Raw genomic sequence first — 21,085 nt, forward strand, 5'->3', positions numbered from 1 at the left:
CTCAGAGCTCCATCCAGCCTGGCCTTAAACACTTCCAGGGATGAGGCAGCCACAGCTTCTCTGGGCAACCTCTTCCAGTGCCTTATCACCCTCACAGTAAAGAATCTCTTTCTTAAATATAATCTAAACCTACTTCCTAATATCTAATATAAACATGTTCTCTTTCAGTTTGAATTCTGAGCACATCAGTCTACACATCTACCACAGTCTACCACATCAGTTTTGTACATCTCTCAGAGGTGAGTGGGTGATGGTGTGCAGCACACTTGGGTTGTCAAATTCTGTCTGGACTTTGTGTTTTTCAAACAGCCTTTGAAGACAACAGAGTCTTTCATGTCAGTTAGAGCATATTCCAGTTTGGGTCTACAACATGAGATCCGAGAGATATTTTAAATTCACAACTTCAAAGGTTTTCAACAAACGCAATGATAAATTTATTATTATTTCTTCTCAAAGTAGTAGAAATATAATTAAAATACAAGAGCAGAAAGTATGATAAATGAATTGGAAAAATATTGTTAACTATAGCTGTGTATTTTGGGATTCATTTTGATCAAATGCACTGTTCACGATGCAGCCATAATCTTGCTCGTGTGCTCTGGCATCCAGTTCATCCCTGGACCACTTCAAAGAAGAATCCCTTGTTATTGTACGTGTATCCACATTTCTCTTTCTCCTATACAATGAGAAAAAAAAAAAAAGAACAACCAATTTTAATTTCTCTTCTTATCTATAGTGAGAAGTCAAACAATGGTCAAAAGAGATCTCAAGTGCTGTGGTTCCTTTCTGGTCCTTGCAGGTATTTCACTGATGGGAGTTTTGAGGTTTACAGGTGCTAAAAGGGGTGTATATGTTTTGAATCTTTTGAAGGTAGCAAAGCTGAGAAAAAGCCTTACCTGTACAGGTACACTGTAGATGAGATGAGAATGACAATAACAATTACACCTGCCACGACTCCAATGACGATGGCATATGTATAGTCCTTGGGATCCTCTGTGTCAGGGTCTTCAGCTGAAGAAGAAATAAGAGCCCTGTCACTGAAAGCTGACCATACTATGAACAGAATTTTTTTTCTCAATCCTTGCCTATGTGTTTGGTTTACACTGTGTTCTCTGATGAATGTGGCTTTCTGGAGTGATGTCAGACCCCGATCCTGTATGCTCTACAGAGCCATGCTGTCATGATTTCTGGCACCTCTCCACTGGGCATCTGACAATTCTTTCTGCTTGGATGACCACAGGCTATCACCCACTGGCTTACTAATTTACATAATGAAAATGAAGACCAAGCTCAGTTTTCTACATAATAACATCCATTTTTGAAAGTGGTGTGAGTAACGCAGACAGGGAAATCCAAAATAGTTTTATTACCTATATTTTCAGCCTCACACGTTGCTCCTGTGTACAGCTCTGAACATTCACAGTAGAAGAGGAGAGAGGTGCCATTGGTAGTTTCAGAGCAAACACCATCATTCTGACAAGGGTTTGGCATACATGGTCCACCTAGTGAAAAGGAAGGAGAAATACTTGATTCTCAGATAATTCAACACTGAGAGAGCTGTTCTTGCTTAGATTACACTGACTCCTAATGCTGCACATCCCCTGTATTTTCTAAGGCAGTTACTTGTATCTGACAACAGGAATAATGGATGGAAACTCTGTTTCTGCAATGAAACATCAGAGCGAGATCACCTTCATGCTTTTCTTCTGTACACACTCCCTTGAAACTATCCCCAACCCAGTGATGTCTTATAAGATAAGTCAAGACTTCATAGCATCAAAGAAAATATGATAGTGGTTGACTCACTCCTGTAGCATCCACGAGTGTAGTTGGAGATGCCACAGATTTCATCAGACCCACATGCTTTGTCAGAGCAGAAAACAGTGGAGCTTTCTGTGCACTGGCATGTCTGAGAGCAGTCATCAGTGGTGAATATTTCTCCAATCTGGAAGACAGCAGTGAGAAGTTAAGAATATCAAATAAAATCAGACAGAAAAAAGCATGAATAGAGCACGGAACCCCATTATAGTCTCTTCAACGCTTTCCTGATGAATAGCAACAGGGCAGATTTTTTTTTAATTAGTTTGTACAAATAAAACAAGCAGCTTACTAATCCAGCTCTTTGAAACTAGAGGATGGCCCAAGAAAGAAGGCAAAAGAAGAGTTTGAGGTATGAGATCCTAGTCCCAGGTGGGTACATATGCAACCAACAGTGTCTAGCTGTTGCTGGAGATAAGGGTGACACATGCATCACATCATACCTCCAAGGCAATGTGGAAATGCTATCCACCATATTATTTAAAAGTGTCTCCTGCTAATAGTGTCTCTCTCCTCCAATAAAAAAATGTTTACTGGCTTAGGCCTTTTCTGTACCAAATCACCAGTGTTAATGCAGAAATATATGAGATAATGAAGTTGTTCTATCCTGCAGCGACAATGAAGGATTCTCCTCAGAATCCAGCCTTGCTCAGGGCTCTCTTCATGTCCTCCCCAGCTCTACAGTCTCTCAACACTGCCTATATCACTCTTCACTGAGATGACTGGGACCACAGTGACCCACAGAATTTCTCTGTAACTGGTATGTTGTAAACTTTAGTGCCTATGAGGCTATTATTTAGCCTAATAAAGCTGAGGCATTAACATGGAGGTCAGAGTGCAATCATATACTTTCTCCAAGTGCCTGTCTTGAGTATTCTGGCAGGCAGAGTTTCAGAGGGAGACCAAGGGATCTCCTCTCTCTTCCCTTTCTCCAGAAACCAGAATTTTATTAAACAATTGCTCTTTGTTTCTAATGCAAAATTACATGCTGAGTATTACGAGGAGATTGTCAAAATAACTAATGGAAGAAAAGACTGTTTAGTGCTGCAGGAGCTGTCTGAGCCACAGAGACTGTATGTACCTCATAGTATTTGTTCAGGTATGTGCAGCCACACTCTTTGTAAGGCACACAGTCAAAACCACTAAGAACATAGCCAGGGAGACATTCACAGCCTTCCACACAAGGTGATTCACACTCAGAAGGGCTGGTCAGGTCGTTGCAGGATGCTGGGCATGCAGACGTGCATGAGCTGTAGTTGCTGTTGGCAGGACATGATATACCTATAAAAATAAGGACAGTCCGGTTATACCAGGATGCTGTGCATTACTTAAATATAGAAATCTCTTTCAGATCCAGAAGGCATAATTTTGTAGGATCATATAATTATGTATGATGAATATACATACACAGAGATGTGCATACATATATGATAGTGCTGAAGTTGTAAGTAAAGCACTCCAAAGTCAGGAAATGCATCACCTAAGCTACTTGTATAATGTGCTCTCATTTCTGATATACAGTGATCTCAAAACAGCTTCCCACACATTCAGGGTAGCCATCCTTGCAAGTGCCAGGCCTGTTTCACAACTTTAGGAACTGTGTTTCACCGGAAATACAGAGTCATAGGAAACACAGGGAAAATATGGTTTGATTAATCTCACGACCTCCAAAAAATTTAGTAAAAAAAAAAGTTTGAGATGATTATAAGTTTTATTTCAGCATTTTTTAGTCTGAAAAATTTAGTGATTTCAGTTGAATCTTTTTTTTAATCTTGAAATTTCAGGCAAAAAAGATATATTTTGTAGATTTTAAAGGAGATTGAAATTAATTGTTTTTCCTTCAGATTTCTAGCTTGTGATGGTCTCCAAATTTTTTTTTTTTTTTTTCCCATTGGGACGGGGGACATTTTTTCTCTCACAGAACTTCTGATGACAGGGAGCTGACAGCTCTGATTTCCAAAGTGTCTTTGTAAGCTGGGGGCTAAATGTGAAAGTCAGCATAGGACACAGAAGAGAGGCCAGAAAGGCAAATGTGCATGTTAAACTGTGAAGGCTGAGCAAAGTGAGAATCAACATGTTTTTACTCCCTGAGAAGATTTGATACATGGTATGTCTAGGAAAAGCCTTAAACCTGATATTTTGAGAGTCCTGTAGGCAGAATCCATACTTCCCATTTCTTCCCATGCTTACCACAAACTGTCTGTTGTCTCCAGCCATCCATACTGACTCCTTGCTGCTGACAGGCCAGCACATATTCCTCCAGACTGCGACACAAGGTAGTGACCTCATCTCCTTCCACACACATATCAAACAGGCAGCTCCTATGTACAACATGAGAAAACATTAATTTCCAGTACTTTTGTTATTGCTTATTTTCATTTGCTTTTCTGCCTGACTCTGAGTTAGTTCTGTGTTCCAGTATCTGCCTGATAGGAAACAGAGGAATAAAAAGCACCCCAGACACATAATTGGAAGATTAGGTCATTTGTTGTGCAGCTGCTGCTAATCTGTGAGGTGTTCATATAGAATCATAGATCATTAAGTCTAGAAAAGACCTCTAAGATCATCAGGTCCAACCTTTAACCTAACACTGCCAGGTCCACCACTAAACCATGTCCCTAAATTAAAAATTTTCCTAATGTGCAATCTAGACCTCCCTTGGAATGAGCAATAAACTGTTACCTGACTTAACACAATCAATTATTCTTTGCTATCTGCTTCTGTTATGAGCTACATCTTGCTTGTAGAGCACTTTTTAGCACTGCTAAGTCTTACAGCTGGCCTACACACTTCTTTCAATACATGGGTACCCTCCCCATGTCCGTGTGCCTTGAATATTGGCACAGAATGATGTTTTACCCAGTGTTTGTTTGCCAGTGCTACTTTCTCAGTTTTGCTCATCATTTGAATATCTGTGGCCTGATTTTCAGAGGCACTGAGACCCAAGATGAATGGAATCTGAAAATATGCAGTGCCTCAGTAAGATCAGGGCACCGCTAGGCAGTTAGAACCGGCTGCCCAACCAAATTCTAGAGTGAGGAGAAAAGTTATGTTAAGAATCAGCATATATACAGTGATCTACTTTATTTGGCTTAAGATACTGTAATATTCTTCTCACAGATAAGAGATGGGCATTGTCTGTCTTTAAACACTAGGTACAAGCATGTAACTAAAGAAAACTGGCAGCTACATGGCATATTTGTGACTAATGACGGATGAATGATGAATGTGGGGATGAATACAGCTCAAAATTTAGTATGTAGGAATTGTATAGGTAGGAGGCAGAGCAACCCTGAAACACAGCAGAGGGAACTTTCTTAAAGATACCGGGTTAGTTACTCTTCACTACTCTGGTTTTTGTACTTCTCCATGAAAAATTCAAGAAGCATCACTGACAGCTTCAGCTTTTGGCTACAGCATGATATAGATTTTATGAAGCTAGAATTGCTTAAAGGAAGCCAATAGACCTAGGTGCTAAATTCTCACTGAATGTAGATAAGAACTGTATGCACACTGGAAATCTCGGGCTACAGGTATAATGCTTAACACTGCTGCTTTATCTGTGTGCAAATATATATATTTTTATATATAGAGAGAGCTAAGAGAGAAGTAAACTCAAAATAGATGAAAGAAAGGCCATCACATTTATGTAAAAATAAATAAGGGGATGTAAATATATCAATAATGGAATCACTGGGCCCAAAGACACTTATTATCCTCAGCTCCTATTAATGCCCTGGAGACCGAAGATGCAAAGTTCTTGTCTGAAACTATTGCCAAAATGATTTTGCAAATGGGGAGAACAACTGTCTGCAGTAAACACTTACGTGAAATAGAAATCCGGTAGGACTGTAGAATGACACTTTGCAAAAGGACCATTCAAGTCAGTCAGGATTTGGCATCTTGAAGTTGCATTTTGCTGCTCCAGCTGATTTTCGTTGCAACCTTGGAAAAGTCCTGGATCTGGCTCCTCCACAGACTCATTTCCTGAGTTGACATCTCGTCTATAAGTGAAGTCATTATGAAACCATCAGTATTCTGTGTACATCCAGTATTCATGGTACTAGTCTCTAAGTAACACTGCAGGAATACTTCTGCCTCATAGTGTAAATGTAAGCTTATTTATCTCTCATGATTTATCCTGAATGGGAAGGACATAGATGTAGCAAATCAAAGACACGCTGGAACACTTCCTACGATCTCAGAGATTTATGGTATTTACATTAAAAGGGATGCCTGTAGTTCTCTCTTTGGAAATTCTGCATGACACAGAACGCCTCCTTCATCCAATCTATTCAACAAAATTGGAACGTTAGTCAGAAGGATACTGCTGAAATAAACCCCTGTTCCAGGGGAAGGACTGACATTAAATCAGGATTTACACTTGCTCAGGCCCATCTGGTATAGCATGTACTTATTTTTGCCAGCAACCGTGAGCTTGGCAAAGATGTTTTTTATTCCTCTGCCCCAGCAGTTGTAATGGCTGTGACTCCAAAGAGGGATACTGAACCACAGTAATGCAGTAATTCAGGCCTCTTTTGGCTAGATAGAAGGGCACTGATAGCTAACCTTAGTGATGAGCAGGAAAAGTCCCTACATGCAAACAAAGGGAAGAAGAAAAACCAGAAATAAGACAGTGTAATTATTCCTGGAGGTTAGCTATGGCTTAATTCACTCACTTCTAGAGGCAGTACTTGCCACGGATATTAAGTAGAAAATCAAGTACCTGAAACGAGAGCTTCTTTTTAAAGGAACTTTCCAACTTTCACCAAATACATTCACGTTCTTCACCCAAACACCATCTGGATTTGTGAAGTCATTTCTATATCTCCCATCAAAGTCACCACACAAGCCTTCCACTCTGCTTCCGTAGGTGTTGGCCAGCTTTATATCTAGGGAAGGTCAGAAGAAAAAAAAAGCTGTTACACAGAAATCGTTGTCTCTGAGTGTAGGAAGAAGTGGAAAACAATGCCAAGTGCCACACATTATGACTCAGATTGAAGTTCGTAACATGACATGGGCTTCACATGTAGCATGTGAGCACAGCCCTGAACATACATGTTCATACATGTAGTCACAGGACTGTTTCTGTGCTCTTCAACATGGACCATGAAAAAAAGAATTTCTTGCAGTAATTTCTTATAATATGTTATTATATAACACAACATCATTGCCCAAATGCTCTTAGTGCCTGTTGCTTACTGCTTTGCAACAAATTGAATGCATCACCCACTTTTTGCCCTTCACTGACAATCCACTTGACCACTGAGAAACAGAATTCCTACAGCAGACTGTTTCTTTCTGCAATTGGAATTTTAGGGTTGGGAATGAGGGTCATGTAAATAAATTGCCTGGCCCTTTCACCATACACTTGGAAATAAAATAGCTATATGCTGTTGTAAATCAGGATTAACTTCGGAATGACAACATTTTTTGAGACGGTGCATAAATATTTCAGCACATTTTTTTTAGTATCACTTACCTGCATTTTGATTGCCATCAAAGCTCACATATAAGCCAAAATCTGTCTCTAGGTAAATTCTTGTTATCCTCTGATATATATGAATACCGTCATGAGGTCGAAGAGGGGGTCTCACACGGACACCATCCAACTAACAGGGAAATAAATTAAAATTCATTATGTGTAGGCCAAATTAAAATCTGGCTTCAGTACAGGTCAATGCTACATATCAACATTTCTTGCTTTTCATGATAAATGTATCAAATAATTTAACCAGTAAAAACCTCAGTATTTAATTTTTTAAAGTTAACAAAATCATATATTGAGGAAAGTGATCTGGACATAGTACTTTCATATCATCATAAGAGATTTCTGTTATTGAGCTAAAGCGAATATAGGGGCTATGTATATTCTTACACACCAATAAAAGGGAAGGAAATTAAATTATCCTAGCATAATTCACACTTTTCCCTACCGCTGATAAAAATTTGTGTGGCTTTATTTTAAGCCTTGGGATATTTGGTGTTTTATTCCCCAAACTCTATTTATACATTTATTTGTTTGAAGTAGAATCATATCCTTCATAGCTATGGAGCAAAAAAGACTCAACACAACTGAAAATCTCATTTGTGGTTGTCTCATAGCACTGCTGTAATAATACAGTTTAGTACTTTAGTACTTTAATTCTTCAAAACAAACATTTATTACCCAGAGGTGTTTTACTCCAAGGGAGAGTCTTTCTCCATGCTCTGCTGTCAGGGAGAAACTTACCAGAACCTGCTTGTTCTGCCTGAATCGCACTGTGTGGTTGTAAACATTGATGAGAATCTCTTTCAGGTAGGTAATGTGTCGAAATAGGAGTAAAGGAGAGTTAATGCCTTCAATGCTGAACTGCGTGAGAGTATCAGGTAGGTCAGGGATGGTCTGAGCCAAAATATATGTGTATTTCCCTTGGAAGTGGTGCACCAGACCGTCGAAGGTGGTGTAGTGTGGGTCACCCAGGATCTGGCATCTTCCAAAACCTAAAAAGGAAGGGCTTCATTACTCTCCAGTTTAAATGTGCGTGTGTCAGATCCCATGCATAGATTGGTTCAAAATGCTAGGTAAAAATTATTGCTGCTAGCATGCAGGTCTGTAAGTAAAGGTGGGTGCTCAGGCATCGCCCTAGTGAATGAACACTGAAATAGAGAGATAGACAGAGAAACTCATTCCTCTGCTGAGAACCACTGTGAGCCAGATGAACTGAAGCAGAACATTAGAGTTTATAGACATTATAGAGACTAAGTTGTGCATATTGGCCCTCTGCTGCCACACAGCATAGCTTGCAGTGGGCTCTCAGAGATGTCGATTTCATAAACCTCAGCCGTGCATTGCTACAAAATTGAAAAGCAATGTCTAACTTTGGCTTGCTCACTGCTGTCACTGATTTCCTCTGAGGTTACTAAAATGGATGATTGGGTTCACCAGACCAAACAATCAGATGCAGTGACTCATCTCTGTGTTCTCCTTGACCACTGAGCGCAGAGTAAACCATTATACCAAGCAAGGCCATCCTTAAGACTGCTGGGGTGCCTCTGCTCCGGTATTTTGCCAAAATGTAGCAGGGAAACACTGGATTTGCATTATGCTTTTGTGCTGATACTCAATACACTATGATTGATGACATACTATTCTTCAAAACTGAAGTGCAGAGGCACTAGGCAATAAGCTGTCTCCCATACAACTCAACTTACCTAGAGAATATGGGATTAACTTTGCTTAGCCAAAGCAATATTGAACAAAAGTAGAAAGTTCTCTGACTGGTCTATTATGTATCTGTTCAGATCTGCTCTGTCTTGGATTTTGTTTATTGATTTTTTTTTTCTGTTCTCAAATCAACATGCAGTGAATTTTTTCTTAAATTTATTTATTTATTTAAACTAGTCAGATCGAACTAGATTTCTAGATATAAGTAAATTTTCATACCCGAGTATCCATTTCCCTCTACCAAGTCTCTCTATGCAGCTGGAACCTTTTATTATGAGAACTGAGGCTTTTTATATTCAATAATGTGTCCATAACACGGTCAGAGTTTCCTTCTTTCCCCTTGAAAGTCTGGAGTTGCCATGGAAGAAAGAATGGACACACACATTCTCCCTTCTTCTCCAACCCTCATGAAACACCAAATGAAGACTTGCTTGACATACCTGTTGGCTGGCACTTGTGTTTTCCATTTTGGATCACACAGGTTTCTCTAGAATCACAGCTATAGCTGTTACAACTGATGACACCGTTCTTCTGACACTGGCATCTTCTGGCGCAGTGTGGAGTTATCCATGTCTCCCCAGCCTAAACACAAGTTATGGTGATAAGATGTTATCAAGGTGTTCAGCTTTGCAATGCAATAAGAGTTCAATACCTAAGGGTGTGGGGACAGGTTAGGTGCAGCCTGTCCAGTTGGTGATTCCACAAAGGCTCAATCCAAGCGTAGTCTCACCAAGAGTGTGGGAGTGGGGATCTCAGTCCATTTATCTTATTGTCTTTGACATGAGAATTTGAACAAAGGATAGGAGAGACTGCCTGCATATCTCTGATCAATTGACTGTTTTCAAATATGCCTGAGTTTTGGTCTCAGGTGCAAAGTACAAAGCAAGCTTCTGCATCTCCTAATACCCAAGCCTGAAACTTTTACTCATCAGATGAGAGGTATTTAAGAGGTAGACCCTGAAGACTTCGATCTTTCTCTCTCTCTCATATTAAGGTCGTCAGGAGACAAACTTTCTGCAGAAAAGCCACAGATTTTGAAGCCACAGATTTGCTCCACAGACAAACTACTTACACTGTAGTAATTGTTGTCATCATCCCTGCAGCCACAACTGCTCAGAGGTACACAGTTGCCATTACTGAGCACATAATTATCATCACACTCACATCCCTCTGTACACTCTTCTGTCTTGTCACAAAGGGAAGAGGCAAAAATGTCATTGCATGTTGATGGGCAGGCGGAGACACAGTCTTTGTAATGGCTCCGGGATGGGCAGGGCAATGCTGTGTGGGAGAATAGGAGCAGCGTTATTAAATATATTTACAAAGTGCACTGCAAACACTGAAAGCTACACATTGGCCTATGAAATGATAGTATGGAGTTACCTTTTAATAGCTGCTTTTGATGATCAACCAATTTTTATTTTTGTATTTTACTTAAAAAAACCCAAACAAAACGAAACAAAGCAAAGAACACTTTCTGGAGCAGCTCATGCAGTTTTATTGCAGGTATGCCTGAACTGGTGGCACCTGGCACTAGATCATTCAGGTTCAGTGTTCCAGTTATGCTGCAAATGCCTCTTTGGGCACTTCTGGAAATGTAAATCTTAAGGGCAAATATCTTAGAATGTTCCACCCTCCATTGATGCAAACCAGGTGTAAATTTAGCTTAACCACAGACATAAACACATGCAAGATATGCACTGCACTTTCAGACTGCAGATTCATCCAGCTCCATACCACATTTCTGCCAGTGACTAGAGACACATAAGGGGACAGTTCAAGAAATGGGCTAACATGACAAAAGGTTTGTTAGTCCAGTATTTTCCTCTACTTGTGGCAAAGAGGCAACTAGGGATTTCTGACAGACCTATTCAACATTCATCTGGTTTGTTTTTTAACCAGTTAATTGTTTGGTCCTCCACAACATTATGTGATAATCCCACAATATGATACTAAATTGTGAAAAATCCCCCACAAATAAACCCCCCACTACCTGATCTTTATTTATTTTTGCATAATTAGTTTGTAGCTTTGTTGAATTGGTGGAGTGAGGCACATACCCTGGAAATTAATCCAAGAATATGGCCTGTAATAAACAACTGGGTAAACTGACAGTTTTCATTCAAATCACAGTGAGTGTCATTGAGTCCTGTGCCCTATCACAGTATCCAACTTTCTTTTAGTCTTCTGGTTCTATTATTTCTCCATTTTAGGCTCACTGCAATATCTCATGGCACTCATGTGGCTACTAAAACCATTCTAACTCCACATTAGTATCCATAGCTTGCCTAATCCTGAGTTATCACTGGGTTTATATGAACCTGAACACAATTCAGCACAGCAATGCAATCATAGTAGTAGAATTGTGTTTTGTGAGAATTTGGATTTATTTTACTTTGACATAACTTGTTCACATAATTCTGCTTATTTGTTTTCATACTATCAGTCATCCAAGTTTCAGTTTTTTCCCTTGCTTGTGCACTTACGACAGAATGTGTTATTCCTCCATTTAATGGTGATTCCATGGTTCTTGCAGGTCTCCACATAGGCTTGAACTATGTCGCAGAGAGCAGACTTCATGCCATCATACTGGCACATGTCATAGATGCAGATCTCTACAAAGTCTTCAGGGTTGACTAGATTATGGCATACTTTGAATTTGTCTGATTTTAGGACATTACACTGGCTTTCAATGACTTGTTTATTCTCAGCAGTGCAAGGGGGGTTATCATCTTCTCTTAAGTCTGGTAAGCAACTGCAAGAAGGCACAGACACAGGCATCTAAGTTCCAAAGGCATGCTGAAGACATGAAAATTGAAAAGTTTTTTCTACTGTGAGGCAGAAAAGGCTAGAGACTGCAGTCTTCCTTCTGCCTGAGTGAAAGACTAGCAGAATTAGACCTGCCTGACAACCACCATGCTGTGTCTGACACTTGTTACTCTCACTAAACTTGACCCTGACTAGAGGATTGATGCACAGCTTGATCTTGGATCTGTCTCATCACTGCAAATTCGTGTGGTGATCTGGACTGAGCCAGGCTGTCTCCAGCTTCCACTGCAGGCCTGAGGCCACTGTTTTCTCAGCTGTGTTATCAAATATGACTTCCTGCCCCCTAAGGAGCAGCTGGCCCTCACCATTCCCCAGCACCATCATCTGGCTCTGGGTGTTATAAGTGTAAAATAGATAGAGGCTGTGCACACACTGTGGAGTGCCCCAAAGACTAATTCCCCAAGTGTGTATGTCGATTGATAGAACGGCTGTGGGTTCCCTCTGGCCTGTGCAGCAGTTTTCTGTGGGGATGGCCTTTTTTTGGGCTTCAAATTCAAGAAGAGAAAAGTCTTACACACACTGCTTACATGTTATAAAGTAGCAGACAATCAAAACAACTGAAAACAATTGACTGTTTTCTGGAAGGTATGAAAAGACATTAATAGTTACCCCTTATCACTGTCTATCTCCACTTTCCAGCTATTTCCAAACTGTGTGGCACTGACGACTGTTCCATTGGGCAAGGACAGATCATCTTCACGATTATCATTGAAATTACCACACATGCCATGCACCTGCAAACAAAAAAGAACCATATTCTAAGCATGACCTGTTCACATCAACTTCCCCAATAACTTCTTATCCATTGCCTATGAAATAATGTGACCAAATCAACCACCAATCTTTTACTAGACATTTTAGACATTCCGACTGCACCCATGGAGAAACAAAACAGATATTGCAGTAAATCTGTGATTCCCTAAGGCTTCAAGGTATTTATTTCTCTAAGTTAGATGTATTCTGCTAGCCAGGTAATTTTCTTTAACTACTCCCTCTGAACACAAGGAAATTGTTGTGAAGAGAAAAAATAGAAAGGAAAAAATTGTCATGTGTTACAATACAACTACAAAGAAAGATGCAATAGCAAAACGCAAGAATAAAAGGAATTAGAAGTAAATGCAGAAAGCAGTAGTTTTGAAGAGCCAGATGTTTGCACACTGAATCTTACCTGTGAGAAATAAGATTGTGGGAGGGTGATTTCCAGATGGTGATTGCCGTCGTATTTTACTATCACACCAAAGTCAGTTTCCACGACTATAAATCTGCCAACATTTCCAATGGACACACCTTGCAGTCGGTTCTCCACTGGAGTGTAGACTCTCTCATTGTTCAGCTGGAGAGACATGTCATTTTGTCAGTATGGACATTGTTCCGTGAAAGCTTTTCTGCTCACAGGCTATAGTTCTAGCAGTGCTGAAGATTTCTCTGTGACAGTTTTAACTGTTTACACTTCCACCCTTGCATATTCCAACTATGGGTTGCAGGAATAAGCCTTTTAGCTGAGGAGAGATGGGCAGGACTCATATCCTGTGCCTTTAACAGGGAGCTGACCACTGGTAGTTAGCAAGCTCTTACCCTTAGGGTAGACTCCCTGCCTCCAGGATTGCCATGGATCCCCATTATTCTAAACTGATACAATATGACTTGCCTTTCCTCTGCTCTTGTTAGCTCACTATAGGTGATTGGCTTGACAAGAACTGTTGAAGTGGGGAGTCCCATACTTTAATTCAAGCAACAATTCTCCAATCTGGAGGCTCTGGGCTCCATCTTGAAGATATGACCAATAAAACAGTAAGCCCAAACCAGAAGCCTTGGGAAGTACTGAGAAATTATATCTGCTTGTGATATCCACTTAATGGAGGTGCCCACAAGTATTAAGCATATGCGTACATATTCCTTAGGAAACATGAAGATCCTTTTTCCTACGGCTACTGTAAGTGAGCTAATTTTAAGATACTTCTTGCCAGAGTAAAGAGCACCACCACCTACCAGGATTCCTTGGTTTTTCTGAAGGGTGATTCGTACATCATGCACATCTATATAGACTTCTTTCAGGTATGTGGCCCCTCTCAGTCCTCTATCTTCATTCTTGCCCAGTATGGTTATAGGAATGACATTGGTGGCAGTGTTGACAACCTCAACCAAAGTGTAGGTGCAGGTTCCCATGAAAGTGTACTTCATTCCATCAAAAGTGAAATAATGGGGATCTCCTACCACTTGACATATTGCTTGACCTGAATGTGAAAAAAATTATCTAAGAACTTTGTACTGGACTTAGTCATGGAGTCAGCTGATAAAGGAGTTTGCATAGGTGTAACAACCTAATCCTGATAAATATTATTTGAGCAAACTTTCACAGAGGCATCTCAGGTTCATGCCAGTGACATTTATTTGAAAATAAGAAATTTCTAGAGAGCACCTCCTAAATTTAATTTGCAAATTACATACAAAATGACAAACTGGCATCAAATGAACTTTTGTATATATTTCTATATGCTGTTGCAGCTACAATTTATGGTATTTGAGAGTAATACAGAGCTTTTCTAATTATCTATGCAAAGATATAGAATTATCTGTATAAATATGGGTGTAAAAGTAAATAAAATTGCATCTGTATATATCAATATATAGCGCACTCATCATAACCCAGACCCACAGAAATGCAATTCTCAATTATTCTCAAATTTATAGCTTGCAGTACTGGTGATATGGGACATGAATTTTCATTATCAGGACAAACAGAACCCAAGTGACCTTGCAAACTTTTGGGCATCATCAGTTTTTGCTGATATTCACTACAAAGGAAGGGCCTTTGTGCTTGCAAGACAGAACATCATATTTCCAACTCTTAGCAATGGCAGCAGTCAGTTGGGACTTCTTTACTATCACATGGGAAGAGACATTTATAATGAAGTTAGAAGGAGAAGAGGATCTAATTATAGAATTGACATTGGAATGATTTTCAGGCAGGACTTACCATTGGAATGACAGCCCAGCACACCATCCTGAATACTGCATTCCTCTTGGACTCCACACTCCCAGGATGTGCATTCAATGGTGTTATTAGCCTTGCAGGTGCAGCGTTCAGTGCAGGGATAATGGGTGAACCAGCTTTCATCCAGCTGAGTGGAAAAAAGTGTGTAGAATTATATACTATAAGATAAATAAGAATGTAAAACTGTAAGGAAATAAAATTATCAGTATTTGAATGCGCATGATATGTGATCATTTGGGCAATTGTAGCCACGCAGCTCATGTATCAAGAAGACTGGCAAAGTAATTCTATTTTGAAATTGTTAGTGGTGTAAATATTAATTGTGTAGTGTTATTAACATGCTTTTTCTCTCACAGTGATAAAGAATGACATTCTCCCCCTCCGCCTTTTTTTACTTTATTTATTTATTTACTTGAATGCCTGAGGTAACTTGCCTGGTGATACTGGTTCTTTTCATCAACACAACCACAGCTGCTTTCTGGTACACATTTGTCTCCACTCAAAACATAACCTTCCTTACAGAAGCAACCTTCCACTGGTAAAGAACTGCAGGAATCAGCTACTGAGATGTTCAAACAGGTAGAGGGACACCTAGTACCACAGCTCTTGTAGATGCTGCCTCCAGGACAGGACATTGCTAGATAAAGAGGAAAAATAAAATCACTTTAAAGGGCAAAATTGTGGCAAAAGTTTTCCTGATGCTTTCACTGTTTGCTCCTGAAAATACACAAAATTGCTGTTAGAAAGCCTGACACAGGACAGTGCTGCGTACAAAGGACTCTCTTTCCATGTGAGATGGGTGGCTTTTGTTAAAGGTGGGCAAGACACGTGGGCCACCCTTGCACTTCACCTCACAACAAAGTGAGGCAGGCCCGTGTCAAGGATAGGTCTGATGTCATCATATACAACGATCAATTGTGTTTGGTTCAGTAAACCTTTTTCTGCTGGTTTGAAGGCAGAAAGTCACTCCATAAAGGGAATAGAAAAATCTCTACCCATACCAGCTGATATGTCCCCATTACTGTTGTTACTATTTGAACATCTGCCATGTATTTTAAAATAGAACTAAAAATGACACTCTGTCTTTCACTGAGAACACTTGAGGAAAATATATTATATTTTCACACCCCTGCTGCTCATGGTAGAATTGGGTTTCTATCACTCAAAGCATTGTCCCCAGGGATAACATTACAATTTACAGAAACCTAGAAGCATTTCTCTGTTTCTGTCATCTAAAAAAACACAGAAAAATTGTTTCTGGCTAGATTCTGTGATAAATCACTACATATGATTCTCTTTTATCTTGTCCGTACTCAGAACATTACATAAAATGAAATAACGTGCATGAAGAGGGTAGAGGACAACGAAGTTAAAATCCAGAATAGATGTTTATATCACAACACTCACGGCAAAGAGTAGCATTCCTCCACTCTATGCATATGCCAGCATTGATACATGACTCAGCATAGGCCTGTAGTCCGTAGCATAAAGATATTGCCTGTCCACCAGTGAAACACATGTCATAAAGACAATTTTCAAAGAAATTCTCTGGAGGCACTTTGGTATGACAGTCCTTGAAGATTCCTGTGTAAATCAAAAAAGATATATAGAAGGATAGAAAAAACCAACTGGAATGCTAAGATCATAACCACCATCTATTTTCTGTCACAGTAAATGTATTGTGAGTGCTCCAGGCTAACTTTGTTTAGTAAATTAAACCAGTACTTGAAATGGATGCACAAGGCAGAATCAGAGTGAGCCCTCTGGATCAGGTTTTCTTCTTTTTGCAAGACTGATACTACATAGCTTACATAAACTAAGTGTTGCTGCCTAGGAAAACCACTAATTCTAGACAACTACAGAGACTGTCCAATGCAAGGAACATGTACAGAATTTTAGTTAAAGTATCTGTAATACATACACTGACAGTGCCCTCTGAACTACTCTTTTAGCAAGCAGAGTGCAAGTCACTATAAAGAAAAGAGCAGCTCCCTGAACATGTCCTGAGATAACCTTCATGGACACATGAGCACTGTCTGAACAGATGACATATCCTGACTGAGCACCTATGAGTTTTACATTGGCCATTTACACTGGAGGTTTTATATGCTTCCAGTGTGAGCTCAGGAAAACAGACTATAAAGAAGGGACAGGACAAGCTGTAACATGTTCCATCATATGGCTCACAGAAAACTACCAGCATATTACCTGTTGGGTCTGTGATCATGCCACATGCTGTGTTCTTCTTTACTTCACTCTCCAACACAGGATCACACTGTTCTTCTGTCCCACCACTGGAGCATCTGGGGAAAGCAAGCAGAATCAAATGTGTGTTTCTCATCATTTACTATAAGATTTTCAGTGGAAGATTGACACGTGACAACCCTGCACAACACAGTGTACTTTATGTCAGTCACAAGACTTTATCCAGCTTCTTTGAAAAGCTGATGTCAGCCCTCTCACTGAACGGGCTCATTTTTTTTATCCCTTCTGGGCTATTCAAAGGCTTATTCTTAGCTGAAAAAAAACCAGTTATGGAATCCAAACAGTTATGGTTTCCAATTAGGGAACTGGACTGAAGTCCCATCCTCCCTCACACTCAACAGACAGTTCCTGCTTTGGAAAACAAGACTTAAAGGACATCTTATCATTCTCTGGATGATAAAACCAGCAAGCAAGTGGATGGCTATTTGATTTTAAAGAGTTTGGTTAACAAATGCCATGTGATTAAATTATTATACATACATGGTGTTATTCTCAGGCACAAGCCAGCTTTCTCCAAGATCAGTGGAACTACTGGCAGTATCACCATTGGGTTTTATATTGTCATCATTTGGATCACCATTATAATTACCTGTGAACGTAAAAGGAGATTTATGGAAAACATGAAGTTCAAACCTGTAGAACAATACTAGGTTTTAGGCTGTAAAATAAAGTAAAATATTATAGGGAGAGTATATCTGCAACAACAATGTGTACTGGGCAAAATAAGAAGAGCAGAATTGTGTTTTAGGCTTTGACTGAGCTACTGTTCAGACACTTGTGGACTTGAAGCAGGAAGTCTGCAAGCTCCTGTGTAACCAGATTACATTGCATCCAAGAAAGAACTTCTTAGCTTAAAAAAAAAAATCCCAACTCATTTTCTTGTTTCCTACGTGTAGAATGTTGGACTAAAAATTACACAGTGCTATTTGCACCACTATATTCTTAGGTAGATTTCCTGCATTGAAAGCATGAAAAACCCATGGAGAGATAATAGAACTAGGAAGTTCTAGATGATCCAAACCAAAGAATAATCAGGAACGTAGTAGTCTAATGTTTCTTCTTTTTCTTCTTTTCTCATTCTCTTGATTGTTTAAACATGATCATTCAGGTTGTATAAATGCCTTCTAAGAGCACAGAAAAAGAGAAGCAGGAAAACTTGAGGATGGTGACAGTAAACTATTAAAGATTTCTCTCTGCTGTGAAAACAGCCTCAGGTTTTTATAATTCACAGAATTAAATGGTATATCATTTCCACACCGAACAAAAAACAAATACATCAGAATGTAAATAACATAAAAATGTATTTGTAGAATTCTTTAATAGCTCCATGAAAAAAATGACTCTCCTTTATTTTAAACTGTAGAACTTAAGGCAGCTTTTTTATTTGGCTAAAAATGTTATTTTTAATTATACCTCACAACATTCCAAATGGATAGCATGTTACCAGGAAATTTTAAAGTTCTTCTTAGAAACTGAAAAAGTCTAGCAAGTTTTTTTCAGTGCTGTAAATTCTAGTCCATTTGACAGGGACCAGTTTTGTGTAGAATAAGTAGGACACCCTAAAAAAAAAAGCTGAAGTAATCACTGGCCTCCACAACTCACTAAAAAATGACTAAGTCTACAACTTACCACAGAGGCCACAGAGCAGATGACTGTAATTAGAGGGCACGGAGACTTCTGCATAGTGGTTTCCATCATATCTCACCCACAGTCCAAAGTCAGTTTCCAAGAGAACATATCCACCACTGCTTTGAATACTGATTTTCTTCTCAATAAATACAGGCAGGTTCATTCTGCGACCATTCACCTGTACAGCAAATTGTAAAAGTTAGTGCATGACTGTTGGGACTCCTACAACTACCAGCAGCTTGTACAGATTACTGAAAGATATGATCTTGTGCACAAAGGAACTGGAAATAATTAAAGAACATTTAATCTGAGCAAGTTTGTTGGAGATCTCATTAAAAGAGGTACATGTCATTAATAAAAAGAGAAAGTCTCTTATAAACTCTACAGAGGAAATATTTTATTATTTGTATGTCAGTTCCAAATATGTTATATATCTCTTTTAATCAAGTCTTTTCTTACATTCACTTTCTTGTTTTTCAGTAGAGAAATCTGGTTGTCATAGACTTCCACTTGCACTGACTTCACATAAGAGACTTTGGTGTTGGCTCCTCTGTGCTCATTTGTTGTGGACACATCAAAGTATGGAAGATTCTCAGAGACATTGCACACTTTGGAGAGGGTGTAAGTGCAATTTCCCATGAAATTATGGACTCTGTGGTCAAAAGTGTTATAATGTGGATCTCCAGAGGCACTGCAGGAAGCACGGTCTGTGAAGACAAAAAGACAGACTAATTCCCTCTGAATCTTCATCAGATTTTTGCAGTTGCTTGGTTTCCACTTTGTTTTACTTTGTATTTGCTGCTCTGATATAATATTGACAGCAACAGCACTCCAAAGGCCAACCCAGTCTTCTATCTTTGGACCCATAAAAAAAACTGTACTCTCGTGTATCAGAAATCTATGCTAGAGGTTGAGGAACAAATGTGAGCAAAAGGCTTTGATATGAAAAAAAAAAAGGCACTGCTGTTAAGACATCATTATACAAACTGTAGCAGTGAGTTTTTAGTGTCGATATCTGAAAGGCTATTTCTGACTAAATAGGAAGAATTTCCATAAGATCTTTACAGTGTTGGTTAGCCAGAATAGCTGCACTACCAGCTGTCTGAGTTTCTGTACTCACATCATTTATGGAACTTATATTGAACATTGCATACACAAGATATCCTTTACACATTTTTAAAAATTATCGAAGTTAACTAGCCAGTGATAATATGTACAAATGGAAGTACACTGTGCGTTCACTGAAGTGTGTAATGTGGAGAAGATTTTGAATGTTAATAAGAAATTCCCGTTTTGAAGAAAAAAAAATTCCCATCAACTCTTAACAGAGTTGAGATTGAAGGTTCTTCATGGTGCTTCCCAATAATAAAAAAAGATAAAGAAATTTGAGATCCTTTCCTCTTTGTTTTTCAATGGCATGTTAAAATGTAGCTACACTTACAGTTGTTGTCTACATGTGAAGCTTAACTCCTTACACAAAAAGTATTAATGCTCCCAGAATGACATAGTTAACAGTTACCAAAAAAAAGCAGAAGAAATCTAAGCTGATTAGGTGAGCTAGGACTCTCTTGTATTTAACAAGCTGACATATGCAGATATTAGTGCTTAAATTGGAGGAAAGAAACAATTAAAATTTATGAAAGGGTATTTTAGTATTTATCTTAAATATTAAACTAACACTAATTGCACTGAATCAGACTTTGACAGGAAAATACAATTGGCTTATATCACCCCCCAAAAATAAAATTTGGAAACTAAATTAAATTTCAAAATATACAAAAAATAACATCTGTATAATAGGTGAAAACTTGCCATAGAAAAGAGTAATTTAAATATTTATGGACATGGAAATAAAGAGTATGTGAGATAACTATTAGATGGCTGGTCTACTCTTACCGAAAAGCCTGGTATTGTGGCAAAAGAGGCCTAGAGGAGAGTGTACATAGTCAGAACTCAGAAGGAGTCCCAGACATAAAGAAATATTATGCAACTGTAACTGGGGGAGCAAGGAAAACTCTGACCCTCCAGTATAAAAACTCTGTCACTTAGCTCTGACACTTCAATTCAGAAAATAGGAAAGTTCTGAGAGCCAGTAAGAGAACAAGATGGGAAACAACAGTACCTGAGCTGGGTATTGGTGTTGTTGGTGATGTTGTGTGGGCAGGCTGCGTTGTAGTGCCTGGCAAGGGAATCGTGGGTGTTGGTGTTGATGGACCTAGGGCAATAGACAGTTAGAGGAGATGTGCAGCAAGCCAAGTACCAGACCAGTTAAGTAAAACATGAGTGTTAGAGTGTTAGGGTGAAGGTGGGGCCACCTTTTCCCACTGTCACACAGTGCTCAC

General features: G+C 39.2%; 1 protein-coding gene across 1 annotated transcript in view; it reads right to left on the reverse strand.

Moving 5' to 3' along the window:
• Nucleotides 1-522: 522 nt before the first annotated feature.
• The window catches only part of LOC113949113 (zonadhesin-like), a 44,092-nt gene continuing 23,529 nt past the window's right edge, over nucleotides 523-21,085 (reverse strand). Inside the window, exons 5-28 of the mRNA XM_027647311.1 lie at nucleotides 20,866-20,958; nucleotides 19,203-19,450; nucleotides 18,744-18,921; nucleotides 17,595-17,703; nucleotides 17,058-17,152; nucleotides 16,257-16,433; nucleotides 15,284-15,486; nucleotides 14,832-14,976; nucleotides 13,844-14,088; nucleotides 13,023-13,187; nucleotides 12,464-12,588; nucleotides 11,512-11,780; nucleotides 10,098-10,306; nucleotides 9,466-9,607; nucleotides 8,051-8,301; nucleotides 7,301-7,430; nucleotides 6,545-6,710; nucleotides 5,646-5,822; nucleotides 4,009-4,139; nucleotides 2,900-3,099; nucleotides 1,807-1,945; nucleotides 1,371-1,502; nucleotides 897-1,011; nucleotides 523-676 (exon numbers count right to left, since the gene is read on the reverse strand). Of these exons, the coding sequence (XP_027503112.1) occupies nucleotides 523-676; nucleotides 897-1,011; nucleotides 1,371-1,502; nucleotides 1,807-1,945; nucleotides 2,900-3,099; nucleotides 4,009-4,139; nucleotides 5,646-5,822; nucleotides 6,545-6,710; nucleotides 7,301-7,430; nucleotides 8,051-8,301; nucleotides 9,466-9,607; nucleotides 10,098-10,306; nucleotides 11,512-11,780; nucleotides 12,464-12,588; nucleotides 13,023-13,187; nucleotides 13,844-14,088; nucleotides 14,832-14,976; nucleotides 15,284-15,486; nucleotides 16,257-16,433; nucleotides 17,058-17,152; nucleotides 17,595-17,703; nucleotides 18,744-18,921; nucleotides 19,203-19,450; nucleotides 20,866-20,958 (3,998 nt within the window). The remainder of the gene's footprint in view (nucleotides 677-896; nucleotides 1,012-1,370; nucleotides 1,503-1,806; nucleotides 1,946-2,899; nucleotides 3,100-4,008; nucleotides 4,140-5,645; nucleotides 5,823-6,544; nucleotides 6,711-7,300; nucleotides 7,431-8,050; nucleotides 8,302-9,465; nucleotides 9,608-10,097; nucleotides 10,307-11,511; nucleotides 11,781-12,463; nucleotides 12,589-13,022; nucleotides 13,188-13,843; nucleotides 14,089-14,831; nucleotides 14,977-15,283; nucleotides 15,487-16,256; nucleotides 16,434-17,057; nucleotides 17,153-17,594; nucleotides 17,704-18,743; nucleotides 18,922-19,202; nucleotides 19,451-20,865; nucleotides 20,959-21,085) is intronic.

The sequence above is a fragment of the Corapipo altera genome, unplaced genomic scaffold (genome assembly GCF_003945725.1).
Source record: "Corapipo altera isolate COAL_440 unplaced genomic scaffold, ASM394572v1 113, whole genome shotgun sequence".
Taxonomy (NCBI): domain Eukaryota; kingdom Metazoa; phylum Chordata; class Aves; order Passeriformes; family Pipridae; genus Corapipo; species Corapipo altera.